This window comes from Ahaetulla prasina, chromosome 4 (genome assembly GCF_028640845.1).
Source record: "Ahaetulla prasina isolate Xishuangbanna chromosome 4, ASM2864084v1, whole genome shotgun sequence".
Classification (NCBI taxonomy): domain Eukaryota; kingdom Metazoa; phylum Chordata; class Lepidosauria; order Squamata; family Colubridae; genus Ahaetulla; species Ahaetulla prasina.
The window spans coordinates 54,721,775-54,745,362 of record NC_080542.1 but is presented as its reverse complement, the minus strand read 5'-3'; the positions used below and the strand labels follow the sequence as shown (position 1 = coordinate 54,745,362).

Sequence of the window (23,588 nt, the reverse complement as noted above, 5' to 3'; positions counted from 1 at the left end):
GTGTATACGGTATGCATGCACGCACTTGCACACGCACACACAGGCCTATTTATAACTTCATAAAGGAAACATCTTTAGGGAGACAAGTTCATTAAATAACATTGTTAGAAGAAAAACAATGATGTAGTCCTTCAAACTATGCAATCCATATTTTGCAAACTATGCAATCCATATTTTATGGACTGAAAAAAATTTTTGGGAGGAAAGTAATTTTGAAAGGGTCAATACAAGGCCAATTATCCCAACAAGTGATAACCCTCACAATCTGCCACACCCAGTCTTCCATAAGTTTTTCCTGGAGTTTCACTTGATGGGGGTTCGTTTAGTGCTGTAACTAATTTTGGTGGTTTACTAATCATTTTTAAAGTATTCTTTTAACAGCTAATCCTGTGTCCTGCTGACCATGGGAGTGGAAGTCACTTTAGAATTAGGCCATTTTGAACCTCAAATCAAAGATTTGATGAGCCTCACCCAGTCTATGCCTTGCAAGAGAACCTTTTTCACAGGATATTTGGTCCTGGTGGTGACCATTGTGAATAGTTATTCCATCAGTCGAGCTACCCAGATCAATAGCTACAAGATGGTTCTGTTCTAAATAAAGCAGCTTTACAATGGCATTTACATATATCTGTTTTAAGAATCATAAAACTCTTACAAGACCAACAGAATAAAAAATGAAACATATAGTACCTTGTATTAATTTAAAATGGAACTCTCTGTATTATAATTTGTCAGTCTGGTGTAGTAGTTACAATGATGGCTTAGAAACTAGGAGACTAGGAGTTCTAGGTCTCCCTTAGGCATAAAAGCTACCTAGCTAACTTTAGGTCAACCACTCTTTCTCAGCCCAGCCCACCTCAGGTTATTGTGTGGAAAATAAAAGGCACAAATGCAGATAGTCCTTGACTTACAACAATTCATTTAGTGACCATTTAAAGTTACAACTGCACTGAAAAAAGTGACATCATTTTTCACACTTATGACCATTGCAGTACCCCTATGGTCACATGATCTACATTCAGATGCTTGTCAACTGACTCACATTTATGAATGTCCCAGAGATATGGGATCACCTTCTGCAATCTTCTGCCAAGCACAGTCAATCGGGAAGCCAGATTCATTTAACAACCAGGTTGCTAATTTAAAAACTGCAGTGATTCTTTTGAACAAATGTGGCATGTAAAATGGGGCAAAACTCACTTAACAAATTTCTCACGTAGCAACATAAAATGTTGGGCTCAATTGTGGTTGAAAATTGAGGACTACCTGTATTAAGCATGTTCCTTGCCTTAAGATATATATTAAAAATGAGATAATAAAATCTAGATAGTGGACATGACAGTACCTGGAATAGTAGAAAAGAGAAGATAACAAAATACAGGACCTGCAAATAGAAGTTGAGTAACTATGGCAAGGCGAGGGACGCGGTGGTTCAGGGGCTAGAACGTTGAGCTTGTCGATTGAAAGGTCGGCTCAGCGGTTCGAATTCCTAGTGCTGCCGTGTAATGGGGTGAGCTCCCATTACTTGTGTCAGCTTCTGCCAACCTAGCAGTTTCGAAAGCATGTAAAAATGCAAGTAGAAAAAATAGGGACCACCTTTGGTGGGAAGGCAACAGCATTCCATGCGCCTTTGGCATTGAGTCATTTATTTATTTATTTATTTATTTATAATTTAATTTCTATACCGCCCTTCTCCCGAAGGACTCAGGGCGGTTTACAGCCATATTAAAACACATAATACAAATAACAAATTTAAAAAAGAATTAAAAACAGATATTTAGTAGGCCGAATCAATTAAAACGGTCATAGACCGACATAAAACCCATATTAAAATTACAATTAAAAATTACACTTAGACTAGTTCCGCACGATGAAATAATAAGGTCTTCAGTTCACATTTGAAGGTCCGGAGGTCAGGGAGTTGGTGTAACCCCGGAGGCAGCTCATTCGAAAGGGCCGGTGCTGCCACAGAGAAGGCTCTCCCCCGGGGGCCGCCAACCAACATTGTTTGGTCGACGGCACCCTGAGCAGGCCCACTCTGTGGGAGCGCACAGGTCATTGGGAGGCTGTCGGTGGCAGAAGGCGGTCTCATAAATAACCCGGTCCTAAGCCATGGAGCGCTTTAAAGATGGTAACCAACACCTTGAATTGCACCCGGAAGGCTACCGGCAGCCAGTGCAGGCCGCGCAGGATAGGTGTTATATGGGAGCAACGCGGTGCTCCCTCTATCACCCGTGCAGCCACATTCTGGACTAGTTGGAGCCTCCTGGTGCTCTTCAAGGGGAGCCCCATGTATAGACCATTGCAATAGTCCAGGCGGGAAGTAACGAGGGCATGAGTGACCATGCGTAAGAAGTCCCGATCAAGGAAGGGGCGCAACTGGCGAACCAGGCGAACCTTACAAAATGCTCCCCTGGCGATGGCCATCAAATGTTCCTCTAAGGACAGCCGATCATCCAGGAGAACGCCCAAGTTGCGCACCCTCCCCCTGGGGGTCAATACTTCATCCCCAACAGTCAGCGATGGCGTAAGCTGACTGTACCGGGACGCCGGAACCCACAGCCACTCTGTCTTGGAGGGGTTGAGCTGGAGCCTGTTCCTCCCCATCCAGACCCGCACGGCTTCAAGACACCGGACCATCATCTTGACGGCTTCGTTGGGGTGGTTCGGGGTGGAAATGTACAGCTGAGTATCATCAGCGTACAGATGGTATTCCACCCCGAAACCACGGATAATCTCACCCAGCGGCTTCATGTAGATGTTGAACAGGAGAGGCGAGAGAACCGACCCCTGTGGCACCCCACAAGTGAGGCACCTTGAGGTCGATCTCTGCCCCCCTGCCAACACCATCTGCGAATGGTCAGAGAGCTAGGAGGAAAACCACCGATAAACAGTGCCTCCCACCCCCAATCCCTCCAACCGCCGCAGCAGGATACCATGGTCGATGGTATCAAAAGCCGCCGAGAGATCTAAAAGGACCAGGACAGAGGAACATCCCCTGTCCCGAGCCCTCCAGAGGTCATCCACCAACATGACCAAAGCCATTTCCGTGCTGTATCCAGGTCTGAAACCAGACTGGAACGGGTCTAGATAGACAGTTTCCTCCAGGTGTTGGGGAAGCTGATATGCCACCACACTCTTAACAACCTTCATCAAAAAGCGAAGGTTGGAGACTGGACGATAGTTCGCCAATACAACTGGGTCGAGGGAAGGCTTCTTGAGAAGGGGCCTCACCACCGCCTCTTTCAAGGCGGTGGGGAAAATACCCCCCAACAAGGAAGCGTTGGTAACTCCCAGGAGCCAGCCTCATGTAACCTTCCGTGTGGCCAATACCAACCAGGAGGGACACAGGTCCAATAAACATGTGGTGGGATTCAGCCTACCCAACAACCTGTCCATGTCATCGGGAGTCACAGGATCAAACTCAGCCCAAGTAATATCCACAAGACCCGTCCCCGCCATCCCGCCCAAATCTATCCAATCAGCATCCAGTCTGTCCTGGATCCGAGCGATTTTAACAGACAGATACTGTACAAAATCCTCAGCACGCCCCTGCAAGGGGTCCTCCCGAGCCTCCTGCATAAGCAGGGAGCGGGTCACCCTGAACTGGGCGAGTCATGCCGGCCACATGACCACGGAGACGTCTTCGGACAGCGCTGGCTCTTCGTCTTTGAAACGGAGATGAACACCGCCCTCTAGAGTCGGCAACGACTAGCACGTATGTGCGAGGGGAACTTTTACCTTTACTTAACTATGGCAAAAGAAAACAAAGATAGTATCAATGGTATTAGGTGGCTTGGGTATAATCCCAAAACAACAGGAACATCATTTGAACATCACTGGCATTGACGAATTTGCCATCAGTGAATTGCAGAAGGAGGCTTTACTTGGAACTGTTTCCATCCTGCAACAATATTTATTTAGAAGTACTATCAATCAACTGAAAAAGGCAGTTCATTTGGAACAGTTTAAATCCTGTGACAATACCTTCAATATAATTGTTGGAAGAAATGTCCATCTGGGTTCAGTTCCAAATGGGGAGAAAGGCATTTCTATGGAAATATGGAAGCTATTTGGAAAGGTGGTTTAACAATAGGTAGAACCACATGGTTTGAGGTCCTGGGCAAAATGAGCACATGGGTGAGAAATTTATACCCTCTCTTGGGCCCTGCCTTGGAGCTTCCTGTTTCTGTGTAAGAAATGTATTCTGATTGGTTGTCAGACTCCCATGGAGCCATGCAGGGGTAACTTTGTAGATTGTCTTGAGTCCCAGGCTTGATTGAATCTTGCTGAGTGATGCAATCTCCCCAGGTGCCATGTGGTGAGTTCTGTTGCTAGATGGATAGAGGGCTAATCCTATCATGTCCTGAGGGCCATGTCTTAACCTCATCACCCTGGAGCTGAAGTGTGGCCAGGGACCTGCTTTGTCTTTAAAATATGTTTCTCCTTTTCTCATCCAGGGAAATATAATATTCTGCCCTTTTAATATTTCCTAAAATATTTCGTTCTTCTAGGATGGGGTGGGTGCTAACTTTCTTCACCATCAAACAATATCTGCCTGCTCCAGATCATTGGAAAGGATCTATCTGGGTAAAAATGCCACATCCAGTCTAAATATCTGTGCAGCCAGCCATAATATGGAATAGCTTGACATTCCTTTTTGGGGGGGGCGGGGGGGGGCCCCGGGGAGATGGCATTCACATTTTTACCATCCCAGTGTTCTTTTGTTTCCTTAAGACAACCAGCCAAAACTCTATGGTATGACCGTCCACGATACGTATTTCTGGAATTCTGCGTGGAAGACAGCAGGGATGTAAAAGTGGACCTTGATGATTACAAGGTAATATTCAGGTGAGAAAACATTGTCTTCTATTTTAGGAGGAAAAAATCCTATAAATGTTGGTATTAATAAGCAAATACAAATAGCTAGCTTTTATTTTCCATTGAATCCTGTGGAACTCATTTCTACAAAAAAATACATTGGATTCTGTCACTATATATGTTTGTCGATTTTCTGATTCTCATTCACACATGATTAGTAATTAGTCTAATCCTTCACACAACTGCTTGATTCTCTAAAAATGGAAAATATACCTTCAGAAGGTGGATTAGTAATGTTTAAATAATATGCAGGTCATCTTTGACTTATAATCACAACTGGGACCAGAAATTCCCCAATGCTGTTATTAAGTAGATTGCGCCTGATTTTGCAACCTTTTTCTGCCTATTGTTAAATGAATCAATGGTTATTAAGCAAATTTGGCTGCCCCCACTGACTTTGCTTGGCACCAGCTGGAAAGGTCATAAATAGTGATCACATGATCTGGAATGCTACAATTGTCATTAACACATGCCAAGTGTCCAAATATATGTCAAATTTTGATCACCTATCCTGGGAAGGCCATGATAATTGTAAATGCGAGAAATGGTTCTAAGTCACTTTTTCAATGCTGTTATAACTTTGAACGGTCACTAAATGAAGGGTTGTAAATTGACGACTACCTGTAATAGCTAGCTTACTAAGCCAGTTATCTGCAGTAGCATTTGTGAAAAGAGAGAATTTCAAATAAGTATTTACTGTGTATCTTTCTGCAGCTGTAAGAATGTTGATGGCATTGAAATATACAACGAGATTCACTTTTATGCCCGAGTAAATTCCAAGGTAAGCAGTTGAATGGAGAGGACCCGCTTAAAATAAAAGAATACATCTATTTTTCTTTGATACCGATAATCCTCAACTTACAATCATAATTGGGACTGAAATTTATATTGTAAATTGGTGTGGTCATAAAGCAGGATGTCATGTGACCGCACATATTTATGACAGCAATCCCAACTCTCTCCACTATGGTCATAAATTGAAAATTACAGATCATTAAGTGAGTACCCACCACAATCTAAGCCATTTTGAGCTGGTCCCTCCCAGCCTGAGCCTCAATAATAAGGGTCTGCCACTAACACTACCACTTGCCTCGCTACCCACCTTATCTCTGTCCTTTTGGCCACTCTGTTCATGGAAGTTACAAGTGGGTAAGTTTCAATTTTTCTCAGTTTTCTCTGACTGTAAAGAACGTTTTTTTAAAAGAACAGCGGTATCTTAGCGTTACTCTTCGTTTTATGGTGTAGATTCAACTTTTCAGTGATATATTAAATAGAATGAATCCATCCTTGAGATTATACCACTGCATATCTCAACTATTTCCTTCTGGTGAGCTCTATTTTAAGTTTATTTTAACCAATATTTTATTTCTGTATTGCTTAAGTGAAAATGTGTAAATACGTTTCGTTTGTTTTAACCATTTAGTCGTATCTGACTCTTGAAGACTTTATAGGCAAGTGCTCTCCATGCTACCTTGTCAAGCACAGCTTCTTTTGAAGTTCAACTTTGTATCAGCTGTGATGGTTATCAAGCCAGAGAGTTCTTTGCTTGCCCCTTCTTCTTGTTCTACTAAACCATTTCTCTAATGAATTTGCATGCATGACATGGCCAAAGTAAATCAGATGTAATCTTATGGTTTTAGTTTCTAGTGATCTGTCTGGTGTTATATGATTTAATACCTCTCTGTTAGTTACTCTGGTTGTCTATGTATACACAATAATTTATGCCAGCAATACAGTTCAAAAGTATCAATTCTTCGATCAGCTATTCTAAGTGTCCTTCTCTCATACACATTCATCATTATAGGGAAAACTATAGTGCCAACTAGCTTGCTTTCTGTATTTATATCAATATCTCTGTTTTTCCAGATCTTATTCATGTTAACTATTGCAGTGCAGCCTAAGGTTATCCTGCATCTGATTTCAGGAGTAGAATTGCCATCGTGAACAATTTTGGATCCAAGAAAGATAAATTCTTGAACTAATTCAATTTTCTTCTTGTTGATTTTAAATTTATTTATTTATTTATTTATTTATTTATTTATTTATTGGATTTTTATACCGCCCTTCTCCCGAAGGACTCAGGGCGGTTTACAGCCAAGATAAAAACGACGACTATATACAAATAAAACAATGAATTAAAAAACTTATTAGACATATGGCCGAATTAAAACATTAAAATGATAAAACCCCATAAAATTTATAAAATTATATCAATATTAAAACTATTAAAATCTTATGTCAGTCCTGCGCGAATAAACAAATAGGTCTTCAGCTCGCGGCGGAAGGTCCGAAGGTCCGGCAATTGACGAAGTCCAGGGGGAAGTTCGTTCCAAAGGGTGGGAGCCCCCACAGAGAAAGCCCTTCCCCTGGGGGCCGCCAGCCGACATTGCTTGGCGGACGGCACCCTGAGGAGTCCCTCTCTGTGCGAGCGTACGGGTCGGTGGAAGGCATTCAGTAACAGCAGGCGGTCCCGTAAGTACCCTGGCCCTAAGCCATGGAGCGCTTTAAAGGTAGTCACCAAAACCTTGAAGTGCACCCGAAAGACCACAGGTAGCCAGTGCAGTCTGCGCAGGAGTGGTGTTACATGGGAGCCACGTGCGGCTCCCTCTATCACCCGCGCAGCTACATTCTGAACCAACTGGAGCCTCCGGGTGCTCTTCAAGGGGAGCCCCATATAGAGAGCATTGCAGTAATCCAAGCGAGAGGTAACCAGGGCATGAGGGACCATGCATAAGTCATCCCGGTCAAGGGAAATGTCTCATATCCATCTATATCTGTTGTCATTATTTTTGTTTTCCTGAAGTTCAGTCCTGTGTCTTTTTCACTTTCATCCTTGATTTTCCAGATCTTCTTTATTTTCATCCAGTAGTTTTGTATCATCTGTTTACCTCAAATTATTTATGGTTCTTTTTACTCCAGCTTCAAGCAGTTCCAGATCTAATTTCTGCATGATCACTTCAGCACACAGATTAAACATAAAAGGTGATAAACTACATCCTTGTCTAATTCCCTTACTGATTCTGAACTAATCTGTGTCATCATAAAGTGTTCTCCTGATTAGTGATCTGATAAATCAGGTATGTTGGGACACCAAGATCATACAAAGCTTATTATGTGCTACACAATCGAAAGCTTTTCTGTAATCAATAAAGCACAAAGGCCCTTTTGATATTCACATACTTTTTCCATAACCATGTAATGTTAGCAATGTGATATCGAATGTCATGCCTCTTTTTAAAGCCAGTTGTAGATCAGGTAAGTTTTGATCGATGACATTTTGTAGACTTTAATAATTTTTAACATAATTTTGCTTGCATGAGAAATAAATACAATGATGCAATATTTGGAGCAGTCTCTAGCATTGCCTTTCTTTTCAACTTGGATAAAAACAGATCTTTTCCAGTTCTGGGGCCACTGACATGTAGTCCATATCTCTTGACATAGAGCAGTGATGATGTTAACTGCCACTGGTCTTAATAATTCTGCAGGTATTCCATCAATACTTGGGGCTTCCCAGTTTGGCAATTTCTCCATGATCCATTCTACTTCTTTCAAAATGTTTGGTTCTTTATTAATTGGGCTGTCATCATTGTCATTTTGATGGCAAGTCAAACTGCTATAGAGTCCTTCTGTATATTCTTTCTATCTGTTTTGATCTTCCGCTGGTCACTTAGTGTATTCCCATTGCAGTCTTTAACAGTTTCCTGCTATGCTGAAAATCTGGATTGCATCATTTTCAGTTCGGTAGTCTTAGTATGTTCCTTCCTATTAGCTTCGTCCAGATGTTGACACTGCTCTTCCCACTACCTATTTTTGTTTTTCCTGGCTTTACATTGGAAAATCGTATTCAATTTTCTAACTTCATCCTTATTACCTTTGGTTTTACTTGTTTGTTCTCTTTGGTTTTTCATGTGACACATACTTCCAAGCAATTTCCATGTTGTTACTTCATTTGGGTTTCCCCTTTTAAATTTAGTGACTCAAACCTATTCATAACTTCTATGATATACATAGATGAGATGTTCATAATGAATTTTGGGGAGAAATTACCTTTTCGCTTTGCTCAGTTTGAGATTCTGATGGTCTGAATTACAGTCAGGAAGTGTCTTAACAGATATATCTGAACCATTTCAGCGTTTTGGCATAAAATGAAGTCTATCTGATTTAGACGTTTTTTGTTTTTTTTTTAATTAAACTTTTATACCGCCCTTCTCCCGAAGGACTCGGGGCGGTGTACAGCCTGCATTAAAACAATTAATATACACACTAAAATAACAATTAAAAAACTTATCCAATAAAAGGCCGAAATTAAAACCGTCCAATTGACCATATAAAATACCCAATAAAATTACAATTGAAAAATTTAAAATTTAAAATTTAGAATTTAAAAATCAGGCCAGTCCCGCTTGGATAAATAAATAAGTTTTCAGTTCCCGGCGAAAGGTCCGGAGGTCAGGCAATTGGCATAAACCGAGGGGAAGTTCGTTCCAGAGAGTAGGTGCTCCCACAGAGAAGGCCCTTCCCCTGGGGGCCGCCAGCCGACACTGCTTGGCGGACGGCACCCTGAGAAGACCCTCTCTGTGAGAGCGCACGGTCGGTGGGAGGCATGTGGTAACAGCAGGCGGTCCCGTAAGTACCCGGGCCCTAAGCCATGGAGCGCTTTGAAGGTGGTAACCAAAACCTTGAAGCGCACCCGGAAGACCACAGGTAGCCAGTGCAGACTGCGCAGGAGTGGTGTTACCCGGGAGCAACGTGGTGCTCCCTCAATCACCTGCGCAGCTGCATTCTGGACTAGCTGAAGTCTCCGAGTGCACTTCAGGGGTAGCCCCATGTAGAGAGCATTGCAATAATCCAGGCGAGAAGTAACGAGAGCATGAGTGACCGTGCATAAGGCATCCCGGTCGAGAAAGGGGCGCAACTGGCGGACCAGGCGAACCTGGTAAAAAGCTCTCCTGGAGACGGCCGCCAAGTGATCTTCAAACGACAGCCGTCCATCCAGGAGAACGCCCAAGTTGCGCACCCTTTCCGTTGGGGCCAGTGACTCGCCCCCAACAGTCAGCCGCGGTTGCAACTGACTGTACCGGGATGCCGGCATCCACAGCCACTCCGTCTTGGATGGATTGAGTCTGAGTCTGTTTCTCCCCATCCAGACCCGTACGGCCTCCAGACAACGGGACAGCACTTCGACAGCTTCGCTGGGGTGGCCTGGAGTGGAAAAGTACTGCTGGGTATCATCAGCGTACAGGTGATAACTCACCCCAAAGCCACTGATGACCTCGCCCAACGGCTTCATGTAGATGTTGAACAGGAGAGGCGAGAGAATCGACCCCTGAGGCATCCCACAAGTGAGGCGCCTCATGGCCGATCTCTGCCCCCCTGTCAACACCGTCTGCGACCGGTCGGAGAGGTAGGAGGAGAACCACCGATAAACGGTGCCTCCCACTCCCAACCCCTCCAACCGGTGCAGCAGGATACCATGGTCGATGGTATCAAAAGCCGATGAGAGATCTAACAGGACCAGGGCAGAGGAGCAACCCCTATCCCTGGCCCTCCAGAGGTCATCCATCAACGCGACCAAAGCTGTCTCCGTGCTATACCCGGGCCGGAAGCCGGACTGGAACGGGTCTAGATAGACAGCTTCCTCCAGGTACTGAGGGAACTGCCACGCCACCACACTCTACAACCTTCGCCACAAAGCGAAGGTTGGAGACTGGACGGTAGTTACCCAAAATAGCTGGGTCCAGGGAAGGCTTCTTGAGGAGGGGTCTCACCACCGCCTCTTTCAAGGCGGCGGGAAAGATCCCCTCCATCAGAGAAACATTTATAATTTCCCGGACGTTGTCCATTTGGTGCTGTCCATGTGTTTAAACATTGCTTGTGTTCAATAAACCACATGTTCATGGAGTTGAGATGAAATCATTTTCCCAGCAATTTGCATTAGACAATCGCCAGCTTCATTCACCTAGCCCAAACCTGTCTACTATTCTTGCAATTCCTCCTTGACCTATCTTTGCATTGAAATCACCCATAATATAAAAAAAATATTTTTAAATTTTTTTGCTTGAAAGCACTTTGAAGCTCACGTTAGACAAGCTGAATTTCATCATCATTTGAGTTGCCAGTTGGAGCGTAGATTTGTAATTTAGTGATGTTGAGTGGTTTGCCTCAAATTTTGATAAATATTTTGCAATCACTGTATGCTCTGTGATTCTCAAAACATTGAGCCATTTGTTTTCTTATGGAGAATGCAACTCCTTTTCATCTTATATTATCTCCAGAAAAATAAACCATAAATTATCTGATTTGAATTGACCACTAACTGCCCAGTGTAACTCACTGATGCCAAGGATGTCTAGGTTCACACTAATCATTTCTCTTTTTACAATTTTGAATTTCCCAAAGGACGTGCCTCTAGCATTCCATGTTCCAATTTGATATAACTTTGTAGAGTGTAGGTGACCTCATTCATCATGGGCACAACATGTACAGCATTATATACATAACACATACAGCATTATAAAGACCCTGACTAGTCCCATGCTCTTCTCCAGTAATCCACTGTTGGTATCCACTTTTGCTTTTTGTAACCCTCCCCATTTATCTAGGCTTGGGACTGGTATATAGATGAATTGACTATATGGCTGGTTTATATAAGCATAACAAGTGTAAATATAAGCATGCGCTAAAAACAGTACTTTCTGGTCTTTCAAATTTGTACTGCTCTGCCTTTTCCCTTCTCCATTAATTCCTTTTCCCATTATTGTCAAAAGTCTGATCTACAAACAACATTTTTCACAGTTTTAAAATGTGTTTAAACTATATGGAAAAAAGGCTCAGGAACACCCTCAGGTTTCTTATTTATTCTATTTCCATGAAAAGATATCACCGGGACTATTGTGGATGGAGAGAACCTTCCAAAGCAAATAAGAGCAAAAACGTGGCCCTCAAATGTGGATTGCATCAGTACTTATAGGACTAACTTAACTTAAATGTATACAACTAATTGCAATTACAAGTTACTTATAGAAGAATTAACTGGCAAAACTCAGACTTTTTTCTACTATAATGTAATCACTTTCAGGATTCCCAAAATAAGCGTTCAGGCAGGTCCATTACACTCTTCGCCCGCAAGTGGAAGGACAAAGTGCCCTGGTCACGACTCACCAAAGAAGATTTCAAGGTAAGACACCTTTATTCTTCCCTGGTTAATTAGAGAACCAATACATGTAGTCCTTGTTTAGTAACCACAATTGGGCTTGACAATGCTATTATTAAGTGAAGTGGTCTCTAAGGCAAACCATAACTGTGCTTATGATCTTACTTCAGCTTTCCTTTGCCTTACAGACCTGCAAAAGTTGTAAATATGAGGACTGGTTGGAAAGTTACTTCTTCATTACTATGAATGGTCATAAAAGTGGGCAGTTGCTAAACAAGGATTATTTATATTACCAAATCTCAAATGAGAATATAAATAAGACCAAGTCCTGCTTGCTTAACAATCTCCATAGAAAACTTGGCTTTTTGATTTTTAGTCAAAGTGGGCAGTGAACATTACTTAGTTATGATTTTATACCAATTGAAAGAAGCTGATTTGGCAAAATATATTCTGATTTAATACCAGTTCTTTTCCTGTTTGGTCAAAAAGATGAAAGAATTAGAATGCCATTGCTTTATCATTGGGTTTTTAAATGGTACTTTTAGTAATAGTAATAAGAGCAAAGATGGAATATGCTGTAAGCAATTGTTCATTATATTTGTAGCCAGCATGGCTCTCAGTGGACTTTGATAACTGGAGAGACTGGGAAGGAGATGAAGAGGTGGAAGCAGCCATGGTCGAACAATATGCAGAGGTGAGCATAATTATAAGATCAAGGCAGAATTCTGAAACTTATCTGATTCACTCTGAATCAGCAAAACTGAAGTCTGAGAAAGCAGAAAGTGGCTATTCTGTATCCCAATTATAGTGCTAACTAATAGTGACAGTAGGAATGATGAGGCTTTTACATTTATACAGAACGCAATGGTTCTATTTGGCAATGTCACAAGTAATAGCAAGATAAACACCATTTACCAAAGCAGGTGTCAAGGTTCCGACTAACGAGCCCAAGAAAATCAGAACTCCAAGGTAGGAATCTTCCTTAAAGATTTCCTTCTTTATTGGGTACATCATATTGGCACATTTAAATGCAAAACCAACTCTAAATACTCCCTGGGGTTTCCGGTATAATTGAAATAGTAAATGACCCACTCCCCAGTGTCACTAGTTACATTTCCCAATTAAGTTAGTTGGCAGGCTCCTTAGGTATTCCCCTTTCTTCATCCGACACCTGCAGGGATTCCCATGAAAAAGATCGGTGTTGCATCTGGCAATGCATTCCAACCTCCTCCCCTCCATCCCCATACAGTGTGGCAAATGAGAAGAGCGAAAATGATATCAGTTCGATTCAGTTCGAAGTTGACCACAGGATTGTGCTGCTATTATTATACATGCCATAAATTCTTGTATGCACCAATTATATATGAAGTATTGAATATTGTAAATTTATGCTCACATTAAGGTAAAAGGTAAAATCAAAAGATAAAATATTCTAGTAAGAGAGAAAAGAATTTTGAGATTTCAAAAATGGTTGTCTACATGCTAACCTGCCCTCTTTTTACAGAGCATAGTAGAATAACAAAAATCTAGTTAGCCGGATTCAATACTGTTACTCATTGACTAACACGAATAATAGTAGATATTTTAATAACCTTTTCATGCAAGTAACTGTTAATTATTTGCTTATACTCTTTGGATAGGCATATTGTCCATATTTCTCAATATTAAATAGCAGCACTGCTTGCTTTAATCCCCTTGTTCCCTTACAGCTCATGCAAAAAGTCACTAAGAAAGATCCACCCCCAGCCATGGATGATCTTGATGTAAGTATTCAGGAAAAAGCATCTTTAGCTATTTCTGAAGTTCTGCTTGTTTGACTCCATACTATCAGTCTTCAGATTTATAAGTTAACATGGCTGGAGAGCTGGGATGGAATATGGCTTGTGCTTCACTAGTATTTCAAGCCACTGTGCCAGAACTTGCAGAAGTTAATATATACTTTTTAAAAGTATTTCATTTCATAAATTTGGGGCATGTTCCTCTCTCAATGAAAGTACTAATCTTTCTCTGTGCTTAATAATTTTAGGATGACAGCTGAAAGGGCACATCTCTCTGACTGGACTGCTACCTTAGTTTACTACTGCTACAGTCAGCAGTGACATGGGACTAGGCCTAGAACAAGGAAGCAGATGTGATCTGGCAAAGTGTTTCAAATGTATTTGTTTTCAATGAGTGTTAAATTATTGCAGTGTAATTTTTCTGGATGACTTTAATAAACAACTCTTTGGCCCAAGACCAAGCAGACTTACTGTAATCCATTCCTTATTAAGTGTAGAAAGAAATAAAACTCAGGTAGCAGTCTTTGTAATCTGGATAATTACAAAGAAACTCTTCAAAAAATTTGTAATAATAATAAGCAAAAACAAGCTTCTGTCAGGCCTGGAAACAATACTAGACTTTAGGGTTCCAGACGCTGCCACATTTTTCCCCTGAGGGGAAGAAGGGGGGTTGAGGGGTATGGTAACATTCTTCAAGCGGTCAAGGTCGGATGGTGTTCACATCTGCAGGAAGAGTGGCGAGAAGATATTCGAATGAACTGGGAGAACGTGGGACCATGTGACCATCAAAGGGGTCAGGGGGGTGGGACTCTTGGGGTTTGTATAACTGGGAAAAGAATCCGGAAGTTCAGTTTTGGAATTCCACTCATCGTGTGCCAGTTTCCTCATGCTAGTAAAGAACTCTGAAAGACAATGGCTTCTGAGTTTTTTTTATGCAGAAGAGGTTTTTCTGGAACCTTGACAGCTTCAGCTTTAGCTAATTTTACTTTCAAGGAGACATTTATACCTGTGTGTTGCCCCTTCTATTTCACTGAATGGCCATCTTTACTTGATTTTTGAAGTTCAGTCATGCTTGGCAACCATCTAGAAATACTCAGCTGTTGCATAAGCTGAATAACAACAACAACAACAACAATCTTAACAGTTCTTAAGTCCTTCATTAGGACTTGAACTATTAAGTTTTACCAGTCCCAGACTGTGAATTGAATGGAAGATTATTATTAATAACAATAACAACAACAAACAACAATAACAACAATAATAAACAGCTAGGAACTGCCTACATACTCTTTTTTTGTAAAAAGTTTTTTATTTTTTATTTTCTTATTCATAAATAATCATACATATTCTCTCTAAAGAAAGCACAATAATAATACATTTTAATTGCATTTGGAGATGCTCTTCTATCCTTTCTTTCCCTCCGTTTTACAACAAACCTTTTTCTTCCTTTTCCCTCCCTCCTTCTTCTCCTTTCCTACCTTCTTCCCTCTCCTCACCTTCCTCATACCTAATTCTCTTTCTTCTCCCCCACTCCACTCCTCTTCTTTTTCCCTCCTTTCTCACCTTCTCTCCTACTCTTGTCCCCTAACTTATCTTCCTTTCTTTCTCCTTTCCCTCCATCCCTCTCTCTCCTTCACCTCCTCTATCTTACCTTCTATTCCTCTCTTGTTTCTTTCTTCTTTGTTATATATTACTTCCCTTGTTTGGTATCCGAGCAACTCCAATCTTCTAATAATATATACTTTCTTTTCAATTTCTTTTCTATTTTACCCAGTCTATCATTTCATAATTGTACATTTATATTCATAATCTTCTCTTCTTGGTCCCCCCATCCCCCTTTTCCATTTACTCTAGCGATATCTGGGTTTCTATTTCTTCATAACCATTTTTCTCATTTATTTTCCATTTATTTAACATTGTTTATCATCTTTTATTTCTATCTCTTTTCTAATCATACATAGAATCTTTCCCATGTCTTGAAATATACTGATTCCTCTTTATCTTTTATTCTTAAAGTTAATCTATTCATTTCCACACAGTCTAAAAAATTTTTTATTACTTCACCTTCTAATGGGATTCTCTCTAACTTCCAATTTTGCGCAAATACAATTCTTGCTGCTGTTATTTTGTGAATAATTAAATACATTTCTTCTTTGCTATATCTTTCTGGCAAAATACCCAATCAGAAAATCTCTGACTTTAATTCTATAGATTTTTATAGCATTTCCATTAACCATGTCTGTATTCTAAACCGGTAATTTTTTGCTTCTATATATGTCCACCACATATGATAATATGACCCCGGCAAATGTGAGCATTTCCAACATTTAGCTGATTTATCTTTAAACATTTTTGCTAGCCTTTCTGGTGGAATATGCCATCTATAAAACATTTTATATAAATTTTCTTTATATGCCGTTGCCATTGTCAATTTATAATTCCTTTCCCATAGTTGTTGCCATTTGTCTAATTCTATTGCATAACCAAAATTTTTCGCCCAAGTTATCATTGTCTCTTTTACTTCTTCATTTTCTAATCTAACTTGCCTTTTTTGATCATTTTTTTCATCTTTTCCAGTCAATATCTGATCCAACTCTGATTCCCCCAAATTAAAACCATATTGTTTCAAGTCTTTATCATATCTTGATTGTATTTGCAATCTTGTGTCCACTAGATGGCAGTGGAGCCTTTCTTCTTTCCACTTTAAGCTTCCAACTCTGAAATTTAAGTTTTAAATAACAATTCATAACGATTCATTAGCCATGCAAAATCTCTTTGTCTAATCTGCTTTCAATCCATTAAATTAGGTTTAAATTTAGTGTAGTCTATTTATGGCTTCCGCTCTTTCGCCGCTATTCGAAGCGGGGAGGTAGTCATTTCTCTGCCTCCCCTCTCCTCTTTTCAAAAAGCTTTTTAAAGTTTGAGAGATGAAAATATAAAAGGAATCTTGTTTTCAAGACTTCCGTTTCTCACCCAGATGATCGCCTTGCTCTCTTTCTTTTCTTCTTCCGTGTGGCCGCTCCAGCTTTTGACAGCTCCCAATGCTGTCTTCCTCCGCTGCTGGGCCAGCACACCAGAGTTGAAGGCTGCACACCAGGGAATTTGCGACTTCCCTGTTCACGCCAGCCTGTGCCCCTACAGCTATGACCACTGGGGATCCCCTAAACAGCTGGGATGTCAGCATTCTCCAGGAGCCCCTGAATCTATGATATGCCACCGATGCTGGCCACACCCACTCTGCCTAGATACTCAAATGCTATCTTAACAGCTCTTAGGTTCTTGGGTGGGACTTGAACTGTTAAGTTTTTATTAATCGCAGATTGTGAATCAAATTGAAGATTAACAACAACAACAACAACAACAATAATAACAACTGAAGGCATACCTACAACATCATGATCGAGTTGCCAAAATGATACATTGGAAGCTTTGCCAGAAGTTGGGTTCACATGCAGCAAAAATTACTGCACCACATTGACAAAGTTCTTGAAAATGAACAGGTCAGGATCTTGTGGGATTTTCAAATCCAAACAGACAGACATCTGGCCCACAACATGCCTGACATCACTATTGTGAAAAAGAAAAAAGTCTGGTTCATTGATATTGCAATACCAGGTGATGCACAAATTGAAGGGAAAAAACAGTTGAGACCTTTCAATTTGGTGAGATTTTTTTTTTCATGAGAAGTTGGAAGGTCTGAACTATAGTATTTTAATTAAAATGGGAGTGAACTTTAGATGCCTGATACCAGAGGGAATATTGGTGATTTGGCAGGAGCAAACATGTAGACTAGATTCAATAGAGAAAGTGGAGGTATTTTATGATCAGTATTTGAGACCACAAGAGGAAGAGAGAATGAGAGAGGAAAGAGGATAGGCATCAAGAAGAACCCATTGGGGAAAGAGATATACAACAAAAATAAGATGTAAGAGATTGGGAGGAAATAGCAATAAGAGAAGGAGCAAAGCCAAAAGAAGCAGGAGAGATAAGAGCGACTAAAACAGCAACACCCATTTATAAGTAAAATCATGAAAGAAGAAATAAAGTTAATGTCAATTAACATAAATGGACTGAATTAGGCAATAAAAAAGGAAAAGGACTTTTAGCAAATTAGAAAAATTAAAATTGGACATAATTTGTTACAGGAAGTCCACATCAAAAAGCAATACAATAAAGCATTGGAACATCCTAAAATTGGGAAGTTATATGCCTCTCTCCCACAACAAAATAAGAGGGGTATAGCTCTATATTAAAGAGACAATAAAGGCTAAACAAATCTTCACAGATGAGGAAGGGAGGATTCTAATGGTGGAGATAACGATGAATTATAAACAAATGCTTTTAGTGGCAATATATGCACCAAATAACCAAGAGGATTTTTATGCTAAATTGCACAATAAAATAACAGAATTGGAGTAAGAACAAACACTACAAACTAATGCCATAAAAGCAAAGATACAAAAAACCACAGACAATCCAAACTGTCAACTTTGCAATGATAAAGTTAAAACCGTTTCACATTTAATATGTAAGTGCAGCAAAATTGCGCAAACTGATTACAAAGCTAGACATGACTGAGTTTCTAAACTAAGCCACTGGGCATTATGTAAAAAATACAACTTACCTGTATCCAAAAAGTCATGGGAACACGAAGTGGAAAAAGTTGTCGAAAATGGGAAGGTATGGGACTTTTGAACACAGACGGATTGTCATTTAGAACACAACACGCCAGAAATCACAGTCATCAAAAACCAAAGCGTACAATTTATTGATATCGCTGTACCAGAGACACCAGAGTCAAACAAAAAAAACCTAGAAAAAAATCATGAAATATCATGACCTGGCCATCGTAACTATCCGACTATGGATGAAACATGTGACAGTCATACCCATTGTCATCGGGGCACTTGGCACCATGTCCAAGAATTTTACACAGAACATCAAGAAATTGCAGCTTCCTGCAATAACACCAGCAGAACTAACCGCACTACTTGGAACATCATATAAATAAATAAAAGAATATTTGGTCAATACCTAGGATGCTGGCAGCAACTGTATCAACCATTAGTGCCAGTTAATATTTGTGACACATTTTTAAATGTTCAGTTGACTGAGTTTCATGTTTAATGAATAAAGTATGTAATAATAACAACAATAACAATAGTACTATTTTAGGAGAAGGCAGTATTTTAGCAAACCATTTCCCTATCAGAAAATTATATGGATGTAGTCCAGGGATGTCCAAACTTGGCCCCTTGAAGAGTGGTGGACTTCAACTTCCAGAATTCCCCAGCCAGCAACTTGCTCAAATTTATAGCTCATGCTGGCTGGGGAATTCTGGGAATTGAAGTCCACCACTCTTCAAGGGGCCAAGTTTGGACACCCCTGGTGTAGTCCCTTGTGTTAGCTTAATTGGGGAGCATATTTATCTTTTCTTTAACATGCTTCTTAGTGACAATCCTAAATCTTTTGTGATTATCAGATCTGAGCTACAAATATGGAGACTAGCAGGGACAACTCTGTCACCTTAAAATGGGAACTAAAATGGAGATCCAATCCTCAGCTATGGGTTCTCCATGGCTTTAATTCTTTCTCTATACCAGGGGTGTCAAACTGGTGTTCGGTGGGCCGGACGCATCATGTGCAGGCCATACCCACCCCAGCTCTGTAGAGGCAAAAAATATCGCGATATGTCACAATACATCATGTGACGTGATTGAGTTTGACATCCATTATCTATACAAAAGTTTCTCAACTTCAGCAATTTTAGGATGGACTACTATTTCCAGAATTCCCCAGCCAGCATTCTCTGAGTAGAAATCAACACATCTTAAACTGGGTGCTGATAAACATTGATCTATACAAATTTATTTTATTTATATGCTGCCCATCTCTCCTAATTACAATATTAAGCTGAATGCTATAGGAACCAGATCACTTGACACAACAAATATATTAATAAAACTCTACTCTTTGCTGTCATTTAGTAGTCATTCTGATTTCCCCAGTCCCAGGTCTACACATTATATTACCATGCCATATAAGTGTAGTCATTTGTGATCTGTTCTATTAGCAATCTCTTTTTACATGATATACGAAATCAATATCTGATAACATCCTCAACAAGGGGCTTTCCTAATCTAAAAGTACTGTTTAATTCCAAGGCTGGAAGCTTGTGAAGTGAGATCTCTATGTATTCAGAAGAACGAAAGAGCAAGCAATAAATCATGGATTGTTACTGCTGTTTTTATCTAGGCTGTTACACTTTACATTAATGATTTTAAATTATGTATATTTGATGTTGTAAGCCGCTCAGAATTTTTGGAGTGGGCAACTATAATAACTATAACTAAACAATAACAATAATGGATGTGACCAGTAGTGGGATTCTACTGGTTCTACCTGGTTCGGGTGAACTGGTAGCAGTGGCGGTAGGAGGCTCTGCCTACTGCCTGGACTTCATCACGGCCACTCTGCACATGTACAGAGGTGGCACACATGAGCGAAGTGAGCGCATGCGCACAGATTTGCGAACCGGTAGCAAAGGTAAGTGAATACCACTACTGGATGTGATGGAGAAATCAACATAGGAAGCACTAAGGCATTTGACAAAGTAGACCACAATCTACTACTTCGTAAGCTAGAAAAATGTGGGATAGACAGCATAACTACTAGATGGATTTGTAATTGGCTGACAAACTATACTCAACGTGTAATTCTTATGGAACTACATCCACATGGAGGGAAGTAAGCAGTGGTTACTTCAGTGGCCCAAAGTTTTGTTTTAGGCCCAGGACTCCTCAGCATTTTCATAAAATATTTAGATGAGGGAATAGAAATTTGGAGATGACATCAAGCTGGCAGGAGCAGCCAACATCCCAGAAGATAGACCCAAGATCCAGAAGAATCTTGACAGAGTTGCATGCTGCGTCCTATAATTCAATGGTGAGAAAAGTAAGGTTTTACAGCTAGCCAAGAAAAAACAAACATATAGGTATAGAATAGGTAGAATCTGGCTCAATAGCAGTAATCGCAAGCGGGATCTTGGATTCCTACTGAACAATCATTTAAATTGAGCCAGTAGTGTGCTGCAGCCACTGGCCCCATTGGCACAAAAACACCAATGCAGTCCTAGGTTGTATTAACAGGAATAGAATCAAGATTATGTGAAGTGTTAGTATCCCTTTATAATGCCTATGTAAGACCACACTTGGATTCAGTTTTGGTCACCACAATATAAAAATGATGTTAAGAAAGAATGCAGAGAGTAACGAAGATGATTAGTAGACTGGAGGCTAAAACAAAGAATGGTTGCAAGAATTGGGTATGTCTAGTCTAATGAAAAGAAGGACTTGGGGTGTTATGATAGTAGTGTTCCAATATTTGAAGGGCTGCCACAAGGAAGAGGTGGTCAACCTATTTTCCAAAGCAGCAGAAGGCAAAACAAGTAGTAATGGTTGGAAACTAACCAAAGAGAGAAGCAACCTAGAATTAAGAAAGTTCCTGACAGTGAGAACAATCAATCTTGGCTTCAGAAGTTGCATGTGCTTCATCACTGGAAGTTTTTAGAAGAGAGTAGACACTACAGTCATTTGTCTGAATATGGTATAGGGTCTCCTGCTTGAGCAAGTGGGTTGAATAGAAGACTGTTATTTATTTATTTATTTATTTTGTCACAACAGTATATATAAGCATAAGCATGAAAGTAACTATATAATATATAAGCATATATATATAAGTATAAGCATGCAATAACTATATTAATTGGATATAATGAAAGAAAACAATAGGACAGGAACAGTAGGCACGTTTGTGCTCTTATGCACGCCCCTTACAGACTTCTTAGGAATGGGGTGAGGTCAATAGTAGACAGTTTTTGGTTAAAGCTTTGGGGATTTTGAGAAGAGACCACAGAGCCAGGTAGTGTGTTCCAAGCATTAACAACTCTGTTACAAAAGTCATATTTTCTGCACTCAAGATTGAAGCGGTTAACATTAAGTTTAAATCTATTGTTTGCTCTTGCATTGTTGTGATTGAAGCTGAAGTAGTCTTTAGCAGGAAGGACACTGGTGAACTGACTGAATGAGTGGTTTTGTTTTCTACCCCACGAGGATCACTATTGACTGCTTCCCATCAGGACTGACTGACAGACTGGTTGTGGTCACTGTATCATCTGTTACCATCTTGACCGGCCCAGGATGGGCCTCCTGCCGGACTTTCTTGGTGATGCGAACGTTTACGGCGGCTGACCTTCTTGCCCTGCGAGATGCCCCTCTCTCGCGGGTTTGGCCCTCCATACTATCGAGGGCCCACCTTGAGGACGGGCTTTGGAGCCCCGAGAGGTGGCATGCTAAAAATAGGAGGCTTAGGGGCTTTTTAATTAGCTGTTTTAAGAGATTTTTTAAGGGGAGTTTTAATGGGGATTTTAAGGGTTGGGAGGGGGGGGAGGGATTCGACGGGTAGGGGAGAGAACCCGTCGGGGAGGGTGGGAGGGTTAGGGCGGGTATTGGGAGTAGCCCGCCGGGTGGGGAGCCAGTCCTTGCGCGTGCTCGTGGCGGTTCTGTAATGGGTTCGGAGGTTATAGGGGGGGATTGCGTTCCTTTTGGTGAGGGTGGTTCCATTTGCACGGTAAGTGGGAGGGGCAGATATGGCGGAAGGGGGGGACCGTATCGTTCTGGGGGGGGGCGCGCTCGATGTCTGCAGGCGATCGCGCGCCCCGATCCCCCTCCCTTCTCCCGTTCCCCGGATGGTCAAGACCCTCAGAGCCTGGGCCTTCGTCTGATGTTATGCAACGCACGGTCCGTGGCCAATAAGGCCCCCCTAATACATGATCTGATTCAGGGGGGTGCCGCGGATATTATAGGCGTTACGGAGACCTGGTTGGGCACTGAAGGGGGCGTGCCCCTGGTCGAGATGTGCCCACCGGGTTTCCGTGCATTCCATCAGCCGAGGGCCCAGGGTAGGGGTGGGGGGTGGCGGTTGTTATTAAAGAGAGTCTAGAGCCGAGGGAGACCACTGTACCTCAGATTGCCGGGTGTGAATCCCTCTTTGTGAGGTGGGGTCATAGGTGTCAGATGGGCTTGCTGGTCACGTACCTGGCTCCTTGCTGCGTGACAGCCGCCCTGCCCGAGCTCCTGGAGGTGCTTGCTGGGGTGGCAGTGGAGACCCCCAGACTTTTAGTCATGGGGGACTTTAACTTGCCATCTGCCGGCTCGTCATCGACAGTAGCTCGGGAGTTCATGGCTTCCATGACGGCCCTGGACCTGACTCAAGTAGTGGATGGCCCCACTCACATCGGGGGAGGCACACTGGACCTGATTTTCATCTCTGGTCGGTGGTTGAAGGATCTGGACTTGAGAGATATAGTCACAGAACCTTTGTCATGGTCAGATCACTCGCTCCTTCGCCTAGACTTTCTGACCGCTACCCAACACCGCAGGGAGACGGAACCATTACGTTGGTACCGTCCCAGGCACCTGATGGACCCGGAGAGGTTCCGGACGGAGCTTGGGCCACTTCCTGAGGGTCTGGCTCACGGCACGGCAGAGGAACTAGCCGCAGCCTGCGGCTGCGGCTGGGGCTTTAGACCGTGTCGTGCCTCTGCGGCCTCTGACCTGGTGCAGATCCCAACCGGCTCCTTGGTTCTCCGAGGAGCTGAGGGGGATGAAACGCCAGAGAAGACGCCTAGAGAGTTCTTGGAGGTCCAGCCGCTCAGAGGCTGATCGGACACTAGTTAGATCCTATACTAGGACCTACCTAGTGGCACTGAGGAA

The 23,588-nt window shown here is 41.7% G+C and overlaps 1 protein-coding gene across 2 annotated transcripts in view; it reads left to right on the top strand.

Moving 5' to 3' along the window:
* The window catches only part of PTGES3L (prostaglandin E synthase 3 like), a 43,503-nt gene that overhangs the window by 666 nt on the left and 19,249 nt on the right, over positions 1 to 23,588 (top strand). The window contains exons 2-7 of one of the 2 annotated variants that reach the window (XM_058180932.1): positions 4,738 to 4,851; positions 5,596 to 5,662; positions 11,963 to 12,061; positions 12,642 to 12,731; positions 13,747 to 13,800; positions 14,064 to 14,272. In XM_058180932.1, coding sequence (XP_058036915.1) covers positions 4,738 to 4,851; positions 5,596 to 5,662; positions 11,963 to 12,061; positions 12,642 to 12,731; positions 13,747 to 13,800; positions 14,064 to 14,075 — 436 coding nt within the window. In that variant the 3' untranslated portion in view covers positions 14,076 to 14,272. Of the gene's footprint in view, positions 1 to 4,737; positions 4,852 to 5,595; positions 5,663 to 11,962; positions 12,062 to 12,641; positions 12,732 to 13,746; positions 13,801 to 14,063; positions 14,273 to 23,588 lie in introns of those variants that run through there. The other variant, XM_058180933.1, reaches the window with a different exon arrangement.